We start from the raw sequence: 14,200 nt of genomic DNA, 5'->3' as shown, positions 1-14,200 counted from the left end.
AAAGCAACACCTGCAGGAATGTTAAGCCTACTTGTCCGTTTCACATGGTTCTAGATCACCTGCCCAGCAAATGGTCCCACCCACAGTTACGATGCGTGTCTCCTTGTCAACAACATAATCAAGATAATCTGTTGTTAGCATGCCCAAAGGCCCATATCCCAGGATTCCTGACACTGGCCACTTTCAACACAGTCATCATGACTGTTAGCTCACTGGGCATATCCAGTTGTCTGTGGTCAGATGCACTAGGCACACAGAGGGGTTGCTGCTTCCGGTATTGGTAGCTTCTTTCTTGGCCCAGGGATGGTTTTAGTAACCCCTTAATACTCCCTGCCCTTTGGAAATAGGTCTGATGGTTTTCCCATGTGGTGAAAGATAGTATCCCCTCCAGAGAAGACGGATGTGGCCTGCTTCCTCCCTTTATCTCCCCAAATTCCTGGGGCTAGCAATTAATTCGCTCAGTGAACAAAGATTTCCTCCGCATCCCCACCCACCCTCAGAAATGTTCTGTGATACTTGGGATGAGTCAGAGAACAAAACAGACCAGGATCCTTCCAGCAGAGATGACAAGATGAGTGAATTAATTCCAGAATCCTTTAGAGAGGCGTTAAGTAAGGGCAGGACACAGTGTAATGGCAGGGTCAGATGGCTCTCAGGAGATAAACAGAGCCTATAAGGAGGTGGCATGTTGGCCAGGCCTGTGTCTAGGGTGCCTGGTGTTCCAGAGGATACAGCAGAACCAAAGGTCACCAGAAAGCAGGCAGTAGAAGGAACGAGTAGATGGAATATGTTCCAAGGTGTTAGAAGAGGTCACCAAGGAAGCAGGCCAGAGAGCAGGAGTCCAGGTTCATCAGGTGCAACTGCTCAAAGCCTCCCACAGCACAGTGGCCTGCTGCCTCACAGGGACCTTACCAGCTGCTGGGTGAAAGACAATTTCCGAGGAGTCCCTTGTGATCATCCAAGCTTGTGGGGGGCGGGGCGGGGGGCAGTGGGTTGGAACAGGGACATTTCAGAGGAGATGAAATAAAATAGTGAGTGACTGTAAGAGATTGGGAGCAGTGTGGGTTTGATGCAGTGGACATAGGGTTAGGATTTAGGGCAAGGAGGAAGTCAGTGTTTTTTTGTTTTTTGTTTTTTAAAACTAAGGACAGCTAGGAAAAAAAAAAAAGAGGCATAGTGGTGCATACCTTTAACCCCAGCACTCAGGAGGCAGAGGCAGGAGGATCTCTGTGACTGAGGCAGCATGGACTACATATAGGTCATCTAAGACTATATAGTGAGGCTTTTTCTCAAAAAAAAAAAAAGAAGAAGAAGAAAAAGAAAAAAGGAAAGAAAAGAAAGAGGTACCATAAAGAAGTAGAGGCTAGAGAGGTAGTTCAGTGGTTAGGAACACTGACTGCTTTTAGAGAGCCCAGGTTTAGTTCCTAGCACCTACATGACCGTTCACAATAGTCTGGACCTCCAATTCCAGGGCATCTGCCATTCTCTTCTGCTCTCCTCAAGCACAGGGCACCCATGTGGTGCACAGACATACATGCAAGCAAACCACCATCCACATAAAAATTGAAGAAAAATAAGTGCATATCCTGAGCAGGGTGTGGTGGCACAGGACTAATCCTTGCAAGGCCGCACACAATGACGCCCTTGCAAGGCCGCACACAATGACGCCCGGGGTTGGAAACGTAGCTGTGAAAGACCACTTACCTAGCAGGCTCAGGGTACCGCAGTCAATCCCTACTACTACCATAGAACAAATACCTCTCGTGAGCTGGTACCAGCCTGGGCTACATACCAAGTTCAAGGCAAGCCTAGGCTATATAGCCAGAAAGAGAAAAAAGGAAAGAAGAGAGAGGAGGTGAGGAGGAAACGAGAAAGAGAGAGAAGGGGAGAAGAAAAGAATGATGATGGAGAGTTAGCCATTTCAGTGTCCCCAGAAAACCCTCTGTGGACCCCAGAAGCCTGTGTTGTAAATATTCCTGCAGGCAATCCTGAGAACTGGTCAGCAGTGGAAGTCCTGCTCTCAGTCCTGAAGGTGGAGTGAGATAGCCTGGAACAAGTGAGACGGCGTCCCCATCATTACCCAACAGGAGATGAGAGGGAGGGAAGGCAGGAGTCCAGGAGACAGAAACACCCCAGAAGCCACAGGGAGGCAGATATTGAGTTGGCCTTGATCTGGGCCAGATGGGGCTGGTGGGTAAGAGGTCAGATCCAAGGATTGCTGGGCTGTTGCTGGGAACCGCAACTGGGACATTTTCAGCAGACTTCAGAGAAAAGAGCCTTGACTTAAGTTTAAAAGGGAGGAATAAATTTGAGGCAGTAAATACTCTTTTTCAGAGGATTTCATGCTACAGGAAGCCAGGAAGGGTAACTGGACTCTGAAGTCCAGTCATGTTGAGTATATGTGTGGGGTATGTATATTCTTGTTTTTATTTTGCTTTTTTATTTTAAAATTTTATTTTTATTTGGGTCTGGAGAGATGGCTTAGCAGTTAAGAGCACTGAATGCTCTTCCAGAGGACCCAGGTTTGATTCCCAGCACCCACTGACTCCAAGATTTGTCACCCTTACATAGACACACATGCATGCAAAATAGATAAAAAACACATTATTAAAAGATTTTTATGTTTACTTATGTGTATGTGTGTGTACGTGCACATGTGTGCAGGTACCTATGGAGCGCAGAAGAGGGCGTAGGACCCCCTAGAGGTGGTTGTGAGTGGCCCGATGTAGGTGCTAGATCCAACCTCAATCCTTTGCAAGAGTAGCCCGTGCTCTTAACCACCGAGCCATTTCTCCAGCCCTCACTTTGCTTTGTTCTGTTCTTAATTTTTGAGTCAGCATTTCCCTCTGTTGTCCAGGCTGCCTTGGAACTCACTGGGTAGCCCAGATTGTCTTAAATACATAGCAATGCTCCTGCTCCAGCCTCCCCGGTGGTAGGATCACACGTGTGAGCCCCCATATATAACAAGTAGTTATTTTTATGAAATGTCAAATGTACAGAAAAGTTGGGAAGTACTGTGTAATAACAGAAATCAACATTAGAACCCTGGGGTTTGAGACACAACCCAGTTGGTCGAGGGTTTGCCTCTTCCGCACAAAGCCCTGTGTTCAGTTCTTTTCATTCTATCCAGAGTGATCTGTGGCACTCATTCAGTTCTGAGTGAGTGAGTTTATTAAGTACATAGCAAACACAGGTAAAAGGATAAATACCAAGTAAGAGATGAGTGTTCATCAAGTCAGGCCATCACCACATCTAGCAGAAGTGGGGGAACCCTGCCCAAACTGTCATGCGGAGGTGACAGTCTGCGAGAGTCCTGGGCACAGCAGGGTGATCTCTCCTCCCCACTGCAGGTGGTTTAATGCTGCCTTGAGTCACCAAGAGCAGCCTCTGTTGGGAATGGTTTCCTTTCCAGCTGGCCTCAGTGTGTCGTTTGAGCAGTGTCTTTAATGCCCTCAGTTGTTCGCTGTCCTCCTTCCTCCCTCCTCAGGGGTAGGGGGCCAGTCTGGCCCAGGACACCTGAGATCAACAGACTTGAATCTGAGACAGGGAACTCCTGTTCTCAAGAGTCAGCGATCAACAAGCACAAACAGCATGTGACAATTTACCAGTATAATTGATATTAGGGGGCCACAGGACCTGACATGTTATGGCATACTTGGTTTTTTTTTTTTTTTTTTTTTTTTTTGGTTCTTTTTTTCGGAGCTGGGGACCGAACCCAGGACCTTGCGCTTCCTAGGCAAGAGCTCTACCACTGAGCTAAATCCCCAACCCCTAAGGCATACTTGTAAATTCAAGGTCATCCTATGTTTCACAGCAAGTTCAAAGTCACCCTGGGATACAGGAGACCTTTTATTTATTTATTTATCTCTCTATTAACAGTAAACATTCGATTTGTATAACTATTTTTTTAAGATTTTTAAAAATTTTATGTATATGAGTACTCTAGCTGCATGTACACCAGTGTGCCAGAAGAGGGCATCAGATCCCATTACAGATGGTTGTGAGCCACCATGTGGTTGCTGGGAATTGAACTCAGGACCTCTGGAAAAGCAGACAGTGCTTTTAATAGCAGAGCCATCTCTCTAGCCCAGATCACCCCTTTTTAAGAAGAAGCAGAGGGTGGGGGGGAGGTTAACCCACACCTTTAATCCCAGTATCCTGGGAATCAGAGGCAGAAAGATCTGTTGTGAGTTCAAGGCCAGCAGGTCTACATAGAGAAATCCAGGTCAGTCGGGTGCCATAGTAGAACCATCTCAAAAGGGCCTGGGGGCTGGGGATGTGGCTCAGTTGCTAGAGCACCTGCCTAGTATCCACAAGGCTCTGTGTTCAGTCCTCAGTGCAAACCAAACATTGTGCTGCCCACCTGCAATGCTAGCACTCAGGAGGTAGAGGTCAGATGTGGGTCATCCCCAGCTACACAGCGACTTAGAAGCCAGCCTTGAATAGCTGAGACCCTGTCTTTTAAAAAAATGCTGGAAGCTTGCAGGGAGGAATGGATGGGGAGAGTGGTTTACAAGCAGGGTACCACCATCCCTCCATATACATATACTCCAGCCCCCGGAGAGGAGCGCTGAGAAAGGACCATTAATGCTTTACAGCACTGCCGGAAACTATGTCCCCAGCAGAATGCCAGGTCCACAAATAGAGTGAGTATTTATTCATAGGAACATTTGCTGGTAATTGGAAGCTATTGTCAAGCCATGGGCGTCACACACTGAGTACAGCACTTGTGCCAGGAACACAGCAGCACATTTAGAAAGTCGGGGAAAGGTAAAAGATAGGGACAGACCAAGGGTTGCACAGATCTTCATTAGACTTGGAGCACAGGAAACCAGTCGTGACCCTGGAGTCGGGGAGAGGGGCATACAGTGACCTGAAGAAGTACAAAGAACCAAGTGAAGCTAGATGAGATCATGCATTGATCAGGCGATGGAGGCAGGAACATCAGTAGTTCGAGGCCACCCTCAATTACATGGTACACTCCAGGCCCATCTTAAAAGTAAAATTTGCCCTGCTATTTTGGAGATAAATAAGTGGAAGTGTATGTGTTAGTTACTTCTCTGTCACTGGGACAAGTTACCTGACCAAAGCAGCTTCAGGAAAGACTTCCTTTGACCCACGTGGTCACGTGGTATCCACACTTAGGGAACAGAGTGAAAGCTTGGCTCAATGTCTCCTTTTCTCTCAGTCCGGAACATTAGATCACGGATGGTGCCACCAGCATTTAGGGTGGGTCCCCCTCAGTTAATCAACCTCATCTAGATAATCCCTCAAAGGCAGTGCTGGAAGCTTGTCTCTGGTGACTCTAGACCCTGCCAAGTTGACAGTCAAGAGTAGCTGTCAGCTCCCCTCACCTGTGCTCATCCGTGCACGCAAATGTAGTGGGCTACAAGAGAGACGTGGAGGTGAGAGGACAGCTCCATAGGTCCCGTGGGAGAAAGGGGTTAGGTGGGGTCTTGAGGGACATACAATCAAACACCGTGTGTGTGTGTGTGTGTGTGTGTGTGTGTGTGTGTGTGCGCGCACGCCTGTGTGAAATTGTGAAGGCTATCACGTAGAACAATAAAGGTGAGTGTAAGAATGAAGAAAAGGGTAGGTGGTTTGGACCCCTGTCTACACCCTTAGTCCTCAGGTGATATTGTCTTGGATTGTCACTGTCTTTGACCAATGCACTTTTAAGAAATATTTTGAATTTTACTTTTATGTGTATGGACAGGAACACACACAGCACATAGACATCAGATTCCCTGAAAACAGGGTTACAGAGGTTTAGAGCCAAACTCACGTCTGTGTTCTGGAAAAGCAGTCATCACTCAACCATTGAGCCATCTCTCTAGCCCTTTATTTTAATTCTTTGTCTACATGCATGTTTGTATGTATATGTGTGCACATGACTGCAGGGTCCTGTGGAGGCCAGGACAGGGCATGTGGAGTAACACGGTGGTAAGCTTCCGCATGCGGGTCCAGGTCTTCAGACTTTGTGGCACACCAGCCGAGCCACCCCACCATTACAAAGCAGACTGGCCTCACACTCCCTCTGTAGCCGAAAGTAGCCTTGAATCCTGATCCTCCTGCTTCTGCTCCCTCACCAGCACTTTAGCTTTAACTTGTTAATGATTTAGATTTACAGAAAATGTATGAAAGTAGCTTTAGACAGAGCAGCCATATATCCACTTCCCGGTAATCTTCTACAGCCGTATGGCTGTCATGAAAACAACGAACGATTGGCTATTGCACATCTGCACAGCCTCCCGTGCACATCTGCAGCAGCCTCCCGTGCACATCTGCACAGCCTCTCTTCTGCTCTCATTGGTTTTCTATGTCAGGCTCTTGCACCCGGGTCCCGCCGCATCTTGTTACCATGTCTCCTTTAGCCCCTCAGCCTGTGGGAAGGTTTATTTTCCCCTGACTTTAGTTTTGACACAATTGAGGACCCAACGTTAGATTTTTTATAGGATATTCTCAATTTTGGTTTGTCTCACATTTTTTTCAAATGATTTTGGGTATGCATTTGGGCAAAATGGAACCACAAATGTGTTTTCCAAGAGCCTGGTACCAAGGTGCACACACTGTCTCTGTGTCTTATTCCTAGCAAGTTAGCTTTGGTTAAGATGGTGTCCTCTGGTCTTCCATTTATTATAAAGTGTTTTCCCCTTATAATTAATAACAATTTTACAAAAAATACCTTAATGTTATATGAATTCCTTGTTTATCCTCAAATTTTCACCCACAACTTTTAAAAATATTTATTTTTTAAAATTATGCACATCTGTATGTGCATGTGCCTGTGAGTGCAGGTACCTGCACAGCTGCAGGCCTCAGACCCCTGGGGACCTAAAGTTATAGGTGGCTGGGAGCCCAGGCTGGTCCCAAACCCACAGCCCTCAGGACCATCGAGCCTTCGAAGCAATTGACACATGCGTACTACACCACCACACCTAACCAGCAATTCCAGGGTTCCCACGTGAAACCTGATCAGGTGGGAGACCTACTGAGTTTGAGGCCACTTTGGGTTCTTAAAACACAAACAAAACAACAAAAAACAAATGTGAAATTTGACCTCCAGCCCTATAAACCTCCAAAGTGTGCAGTCTTCCAGGTGTAGTCTGGGACACGTCCAACCACCGTCACTTCTGTTTACTCCTATAAAGATGGCTGAGGGCCACTGAGGTGACTCAACAGGTAAAGGTCCTTCCTGCCAAGCCCAGTGACCTGAGTTCGAACCCCAGTCTCCACACAGTAGAAAGAGAGAACTGACTACTACAAAGTGTCCTCTGACCTTCACACATGTGCCATGTCACGTGCACATGTCCATCCACACATGTGTATAAATGGATATAACTAAGAAAAACCTTAGGGCTAGAGAAGTGAGTCGGCAGTTCAGAGCACTGGCTGCTCTTCCAGAGGGCCTGGGACGATTCCAGCACCCACATGGCGCCTCCCAGGACACTGGCACCTTATTTAGACCTACCAGGTATACATTTGGTACACAGACATACATATAGGCAACATAACTCTACATATGAAATTATAAACAGTTTCTAAAAAAAAAAAAAATAGGAGAGAGCCTAACTTTCAGGTGTCTGTGGTGCTCCCTGCTAGAAGAGAATTGACTCACACTTCCAGGTAAGTGCTCAGAGACCCCAGCTTCTGTGCACCCAGATTGCAGAAGGACTTTTAGCCCTTCATCCTGAAAAGTAGCTCAGCCCTCAGAGAGAAGTGGGACTCATCAGCGTCCTTTAATGAGGCACTTGCGGCAGTGCTGACACTGATTGGCTACCTTCCCACGAGGCGTCTGTTCAGTGTGGTATTCTGTCCTCTGAGTCTCCTTTTCCAGCAGAGGAGTGTGCAGCCCCGAGAGGCCCAGTGCTTCTGCTCACAGTAGGTGCTCAGAAATACTAGTGTGAGTCCACACCTGCCAGTGGTCCACACTCGGGGATTCCCAGCCAGCAACCCACTCCAGAGTCACCTGGAATGTGTTACGTGTGTCACACCTGGGAGTCTGGAGTGAGGCCAGCCAAGCCTCAAGAGATGTTTGGCTCTTCCTGCTTTGATATTCAAAAATAGTGAAGCCCAAAGGAAAGGCACGAAGGCAAATGAAAATGCAAAAATGGCCAAGAGGAACAGGAGGGTGAGGCCAGCTTGCTCTCCATAGCAAGTTTCAACCCAACCAGGGCTTCACAACGGACCCTGTGTCAAAACGCCTGCGATGGGATGTAGTTGAGTTGGTACAATGCCTGCTTAGCATTCAGGACACCCTAGGTTTGATCCCCAACATCACATAAACTGAGCATGGTGGGACGTGACTGTAATCCCAGTATTTGGCAGGAGGAGGAAGGAAGTCAGAGTTCAAAGTCAAGAGCTGGTGAGATGGCTCAGCAGTTAAGAGCACTGACTGCTCTTCAAGAGGATCCAGGTTCAATTCCCAGCACCCACCTATCAGCTCACAACTGTCTGTAACGCTACTCCAGGGGGATACAACAACCTCTTCTGGCCTCTCCTGGCACTAGGTATACATGTGGTATACAGGACGTACATGCTGGCAATCACTCTTACATACACAGTCAACCAATCAATCAATAGTTCAAGATCAATCTTGGCTGCAAAGAGTTTCAGTCAAGCATGGGATCTGTGAAACCCTGTCTTTTTTTTTTTTTTTAATTATTTATTTCATGTATGTGAGTACACTGTAGCTGTCTTCAGACACACCAGAAGAGGGCATCAGATCCCATTACAGATGGTTGTGAGTCACCATGTGGTTGCTGGGAGTTGGACTCAGGACCTCTGGAAGAGCAGTCGGTGTTCTTTTTTAATTTTTTAATTTTTAATTTCTTTTTTAATTTCCCCCAACTCCTCCCCCTCCCCTTCTATATGATGTTCCCCTCCCCATCCTCCCCCCATTACCACCCTCCCCACAACAGTCCAGTTCACTCGGTGCTCTTAACTGTTGAGCCATCTCTCCAGCCCAGAAACCCTGTCTTAAAAAAAAAAAAAAGGGGGGGTTGGGGATTTAGCTCAGTGGTAGAGCGCTTGCCTAGGAAGCGCAAGGCCCTGGGTTCGGGTTCAGTCCCCAGCTCCGGAAAAAAAAGAACCAAAAAAAAAAAAAAAAAAAAAAAGGAGGGAGTTGGATGCAGACCTAGCTTGGAGCAACCTCCTGTAACCTCCTAGATTCCAGGCCTTATGTAAGGTGGGGCGCAGAGGCAATGACAGCAGCAGTCGCCTCTGTGGGTTTAGTTCCTGCCAGTCACATGAGACAGAGGAAATGTGTAAGGGCAGAGCTGGCTGGCCACTGACTTGTGATCCTCCATTCCAGCAATTCCCCTTCTGTTTGATGTCTGTGAACATCACCCGCATTGCCATCCAGGCCTTGAGGGAAGAGTGTCTCTCCAGGTGAGCCCCTAGTGGGTCAGAGTCCCATCCATGCCTCAAGCCTTCATAACTCTGTTACCTGCTGGTTCTCAGAGCTAGACAACATCTCCATGCACCAGCTACCTCTCCTCACTGACCCGACCCAAATGCCAGGCTTCCAAATGCTGGTGGGGTGGGGCTGGTGGGGTGGGTGGGGTGGGGCTGGTGGGTGGGGTGGGGCTGGTGGGGTGGGTGGGGTGTGGCTGGTGGGGTGGGTGAGGTGGGGCTGGTGGGGTGAGATGGGGTGGTAGGTCAGGGAGGAGGGCACTGGTGTGTCAGGTTCATTGGTGGCTAAGCAGGTTGCCTCCCTGTCCTGTAGGGAATGTAACCGTCGGCGGAAGGTCATCCCAGTGGTGAACAGCTTCTACGCAGCTACTTTCCTTCACCTGGCACGAATGTGGAGGACCCAGCATAACACTATTTTAGACTCAGGCTTTGTCCTCAAAGGTTGGCACTTTCTCCTGTGTCCAGGGCCACAGAGCCCAGGGTAGAGCTACTGTATTTCCCTCTCCCCTTCCCCTCCCACCCGCCCGCCCTTGGCACACCCTGGGGCCTGCTATTTCTTCTTTCTCTGCCCCCCTCCCCCTTCTCTTTCCACCCCACACTTCGTTCCCTCGCTTGCTTGTTTGTGGTTTGTGTTGAAGCAGGATCACTCTATGAGATCCTGGCTGGCCTGGAACCTGCTGTGAGACCATGTTGGCCTCAAACTTAGAACAGTCCATCTGCCAGGCTGCGGCCATGTCTGATGGCCGTCTCCATCTGGCGATTGCTTGTTGTTGCTGTTACCGTTTTGTGGATTTCTGAGGTGGAGTCTCTCACTGTAACTAGGTGACAGTCCTGCACCTGCCTTCCTTTTTTTTTTTTTCAGAGCTGGGGATCGAACCCAGGGCCTTGCGCTCGATAGGCAAGCGCTCTACCGCTGAGCTAAATCCCCAACCCGCACCTGCCTTCCTTGTGTGGGACTACAGTCGAGCCTTCATGCATGGCTCCCGCTGATCACACAAAACAATGACACCCTCTCATCTTCTGAGCAAAACTTTAGCTTGCTCAGCACAGTGCAGGCAGATCCCTGTGAGTTCAAGGCCAGCCTGGTCTGCATGAGTTTCAGACAAGCCAGGGCTACCTAGTGAGACCCTGTCTCATAAAACAACAACAGAACTAAAAGACGGCTCTGTGGTTAAGGCAGCCCACTGTTCTTGCAGAGGACCCCATTAGGTTCCCACACCCATGACCAGCAGCTCCCATCTGCCTGGAACTCTAGCTCCAGGGAGATTCTACTCCATCTCTGGCCTCTGCAGCCATCCACACTCACAGGTACATACCCACAGTCAGTCATATACAGACTCTAAGAATAATAAAATTAAATCTTGAAAACATCAATAAAAGCGTGGGCTGGGGATGTGGCTTCATTGTGAGGGCACCTGCCTGGCATTCAGGAGCCCCTGGGCTCAATCCCCAGTGATGCATGACCTCCTCAGGCATCAGGCACACCTCTGGTACACAGACATACACTCAAGCAAAGCCTAACACATTTAAAATAAATAAAAATCTTAAACACTGAAAGCTGTGGAAGCCAAGGCCAAGCGGTTGGACTGATTTCTGCAAAGTTGAGTTCTGTGTCACAGCAAAGAAGTGGTTCTTGGGCTCTTGTCTGGTTTTGCCATTTGACCATCTTTGATGACTGTCCTATCTTTAAAGGACAGGAGGTAGCAGGATGGGGTGGCACAAGCCTTTAATCCCAGCACTCAGAAGACAGAGGCAGGCAGATCTCTGTGAGTTCGAGGCCAGCCTCATCTACAGAGTGAGTTCCAGTACAGTCTGGGCTACACAGAAAAACCCTATTTCAAAACAAACAAACAAGGACAGGGTTTGGAGATGCTTACAAAGCCATTGGACTTGTCATTGGGTTTGTGTGCCATCCAAAGATCCCTTAAACCTTCAGTTCCCTGATCTCCTCTGTTCCAGATTTGGAAGCATTGGCTAAGAAGAAGCCAAGACGACTGCTCAAGACCCTGGACAACTACCTAGCCCAGTTGTCAAAGGGACAGGCCTCCTTATTGGAGGCCCAGAAGTGCCCTGGATCACAGGGACCTCACTCCAAGGATCTCACTTTCATTGGCGTGTGTGACCTACCGTCTCATTCATTCGAGAGTACAGGGTTGATCTGACCACCACAGAGACCATTCCTAGAAAGGCAGGCTGGGTTGCTGGAACTTTCTGAACTAAAGAACCATATCTAGGCCAAAGCCCTTCATGCCTCTGCAGGTGGGATTAGGATGCTCCCAGGTGTGGGTAGTGACACCCACAATTCTACACCAGCATAGCACATTCAGGCAGCTAGGATTACCCTCCATGCCATCTTCGAAGCACTTTCTGTCATTCCCAGCTGGGTTCCAGTTCACAGGGTGGACTCCAGATATCTCAGTGGAAGTGAGCAGACGGCCCTATCTGAACTGTCTACACATCTGCACCTAGAGGGAGAGACCCTGGAAGCAACAGCTAAGATTCTGACTCCCCAACAGCAGTCCCCAGCCTGTGATTGGAATTGGAAGAAAAGATGGCACTATCTTCAGCCAGCAGGGGGCAGCACAACACAGAAAAAGTGACTGACTTTATAGGCAGGCCTCTTCCTCCAGCCACTGTTTCCAAGACACCTGTTCCCACCCCACCCTTCTCCTCTTTCCCCTCCCTCTCTGTTGCCCACCATTGTTTGTAATCTAGAAATGAACACTCAGCTGGCTAGATTCGAGCACCCCATCCCCACCGCCCAGGGGCTGGAGCTCCTGTGAAGACCATTGGTTATCTAGCCTGCCTGAGAGGCAAGTTAACTCACTCACCCACCAGCAGTTTTAGAATAAAGGGATTGTGGTAATCTGCAGTATTTCTTTCTTCTAAGACAGTTCTTTCAGGGCCTTCCTTGCCCCCGTTGTCTGAGCACCAGACCAGGCCAGGGGGATTAAAGTGCCTGGGCTTCAGTGGGGTTGCAGACTCCAGAATGGAGTAGCTTCCTACTCCGGGCCTACCTGCCACCTGGGTTCCCTAGCTGTACCTGCAGGCCCGAAGATGTCTTTTTTCCTTAGGATTGTTTGTGTGTGTGACGTGACATGTGGGGCACACACAAGATAAAGCAAGTGTGAGGAGGTCAAAAGCCAGCTTTGGGAAGTTGCTTCTCTCCTAACACCTTTAAGTTCTAGGGATTAAAAACCAGGGCATCAGGCTTCTGTGGCAAGCTTCTTAGCTGCTCAGCCATCTTGCACACCCAGGCCTGGAGGCTTCTTGCATGCTCTGGCCAGTAAGCATGGTGCTCTCGTTAAGGTGGGCAGGTGTGGTGTCCACCCCAGGGTATTCCTGCATTTGCTTTTGGGCCTGGTTGTTGCTCCCTCACCACAGCAGTCGTGCATGAGCACGCGCATGCACAAGCACGCGCATGCACGCGAGCGCGCACATACACACACACACACACACACACACACACACACACACACACACACACACCACCTAACCACCCAAGAGCCTCAGGCCCCTGTGCGCTTCCCACCTTCCCTCAATTGAAGCTGTAAAACCTGAGTCCATTTCTACCTGTTTCAGGCCACTCCAAATCTGGTCCAGAGACAAACATGCCTCCCAGGGTGCTTGTGACATGCCCCACAGTTGGCCTTCCATCATATTTACACTTCCTACAGCCCCCATATTCAGCAACCAGCAGAGAGGCCAGGAAGGCAGCTCAGGCCTATGTCAGTTTGGTGCCTCATTCCCTACCATCCCTTCTCTTGCTTGAGCCTGCAAGGCTGAAAGAACAGGATCCCAGCATCAGGGCCCAAGCCACATGGGCCCTGGGAGCGTCTGGTGGGAGGGGCCAGCATCCCCGGCAGGAGCCCTTCACCCAGATCAGGGTGCACACAGCTCCAGGATAACCAGAAATCAGTTCTACTGAGAGGTTGGCTTGAGGGTTGAGGTGGAGATAGGCAGCCTCTGACAGCAGCTAAAGAACTGTGCTTTTCTTGGATGGAACAGAGACAGCTCTCCACGGGAGACCTTAAAGCACTCTGTAAATCTAGAACTGTCAGAATTACTGAGTGGGTGCGTGTCTTCCTCTCTCCCTGGTATCTACTCCTGGGTGGAAAGTTTCAGGGCATCTGTGGAGGGGTTCAGTAAAGGAACTCACCTTCCCTTGCTTCTTAGCACAAAATCAGCAAGATGAATTTGATCAGACTTCCTGGTTTTGTGTGGGGCAGAAGAATCCAGTGTGTTACAGCTCAGAAGTCATAGTATGCCTTAGGACAGGAGGGGTGGCTCTCGGGGTGGCTCTCAGGGTGGCCGCTCTTAGGACCTCTGGTTGGAGCTCACGAGGAAACCACACTCTGTGTGTGTGTGTGTGCGTGTGCGTGTGCGTGTGTGTGTGTGTTACTTTGTGACACATTCCCCCACCCCTCTCCAACTAGGTTGTTTTGAGATAGGGTTCCATATAGCCCAGGCTGACCTTGGACTCACTATATAGCAAAGGCTGAACTCACAATCCCCCTGCCTCTGCCTTGTTAAGTGTCAGGATTATAGACATCTCTTCTCCCTAGCACATGCACTCTGCCCTCTTTGACAGGTGACAGGCCATACCATGCCATTAACAAGAAATAGAACAGGGGGGACTGGAGAGATGGCTCAGCAGTTAAGAGCACTGACTGCTCTTTCAGGGATCCTGAGTTCAATTCCCAGCAACCACATGGTGGCTCACAACCACCTGTAATAGGATCTGATGCCCTCTTCTGGTGTGTCTGAAGACAGCAACAGTGTACTC

At 49.1% G+C, this 14,200-nt stretch overlaps 1 protein-coding gene across 9 annotated transcripts in view; it reads left to right on the top strand.

Annotated features, from left to right (window-relative positions):
- Elmod3 (ELMO domain containing 3) overlaps positions 1 to 12,289 on the top strand; it is a 38,468-nt gene extending 26,179 nt beyond the window's left edge. For 5 of the 9 annotated variants that reach the window (XM_008762978.4, XM_063285782.1, XM_017592542.3 and 2 more), the window contains 3 exons: positions 9,314 to 9,390; positions 9,728 to 9,855; positions 11,374 to 12,289. In XM_008762978.4, coding sequence (XP_008761200.1) covers positions 9,314 to 9,390; positions 9,728 to 9,855; positions 11,374 to 11,576 — 408 coding nt within the window. In that variant the 3' untranslated portion in view covers positions 11,577 to 12,289. Of the gene's footprint in view, positions 1 to 9,313; positions 9,391 to 9,727; positions 9,856 to 10,276; positions 10,972 to 11,373 lie in introns of those variants that run through there. The other 4 variants (XM_063285783.1, XM_063285784.1, NM_001398834.1 and 1 more) reach the window with 3 other exon arrangements.
- The last annotated feature ends 1,911 nt before the right edge of the window (positions 12,290 to 14,200 follow it).

This window comes from Rattus norvegicus, chromosome 4 (assembly GCF_036323735.1).
Source record: "Rattus norvegicus strain BN/NHsdMcwi chromosome 4, GRCr8, whole genome shotgun sequence".
Taxonomy (NCBI): Eukaryota; Metazoa; Chordata; class Mammalia; order Rodentia; family Muridae; genus Rattus; species Rattus norvegicus.
Note: the sequence above shows the minus strand (reverse complement) of the source record. Positions and strands in the feature narration are given on the sequence as shown.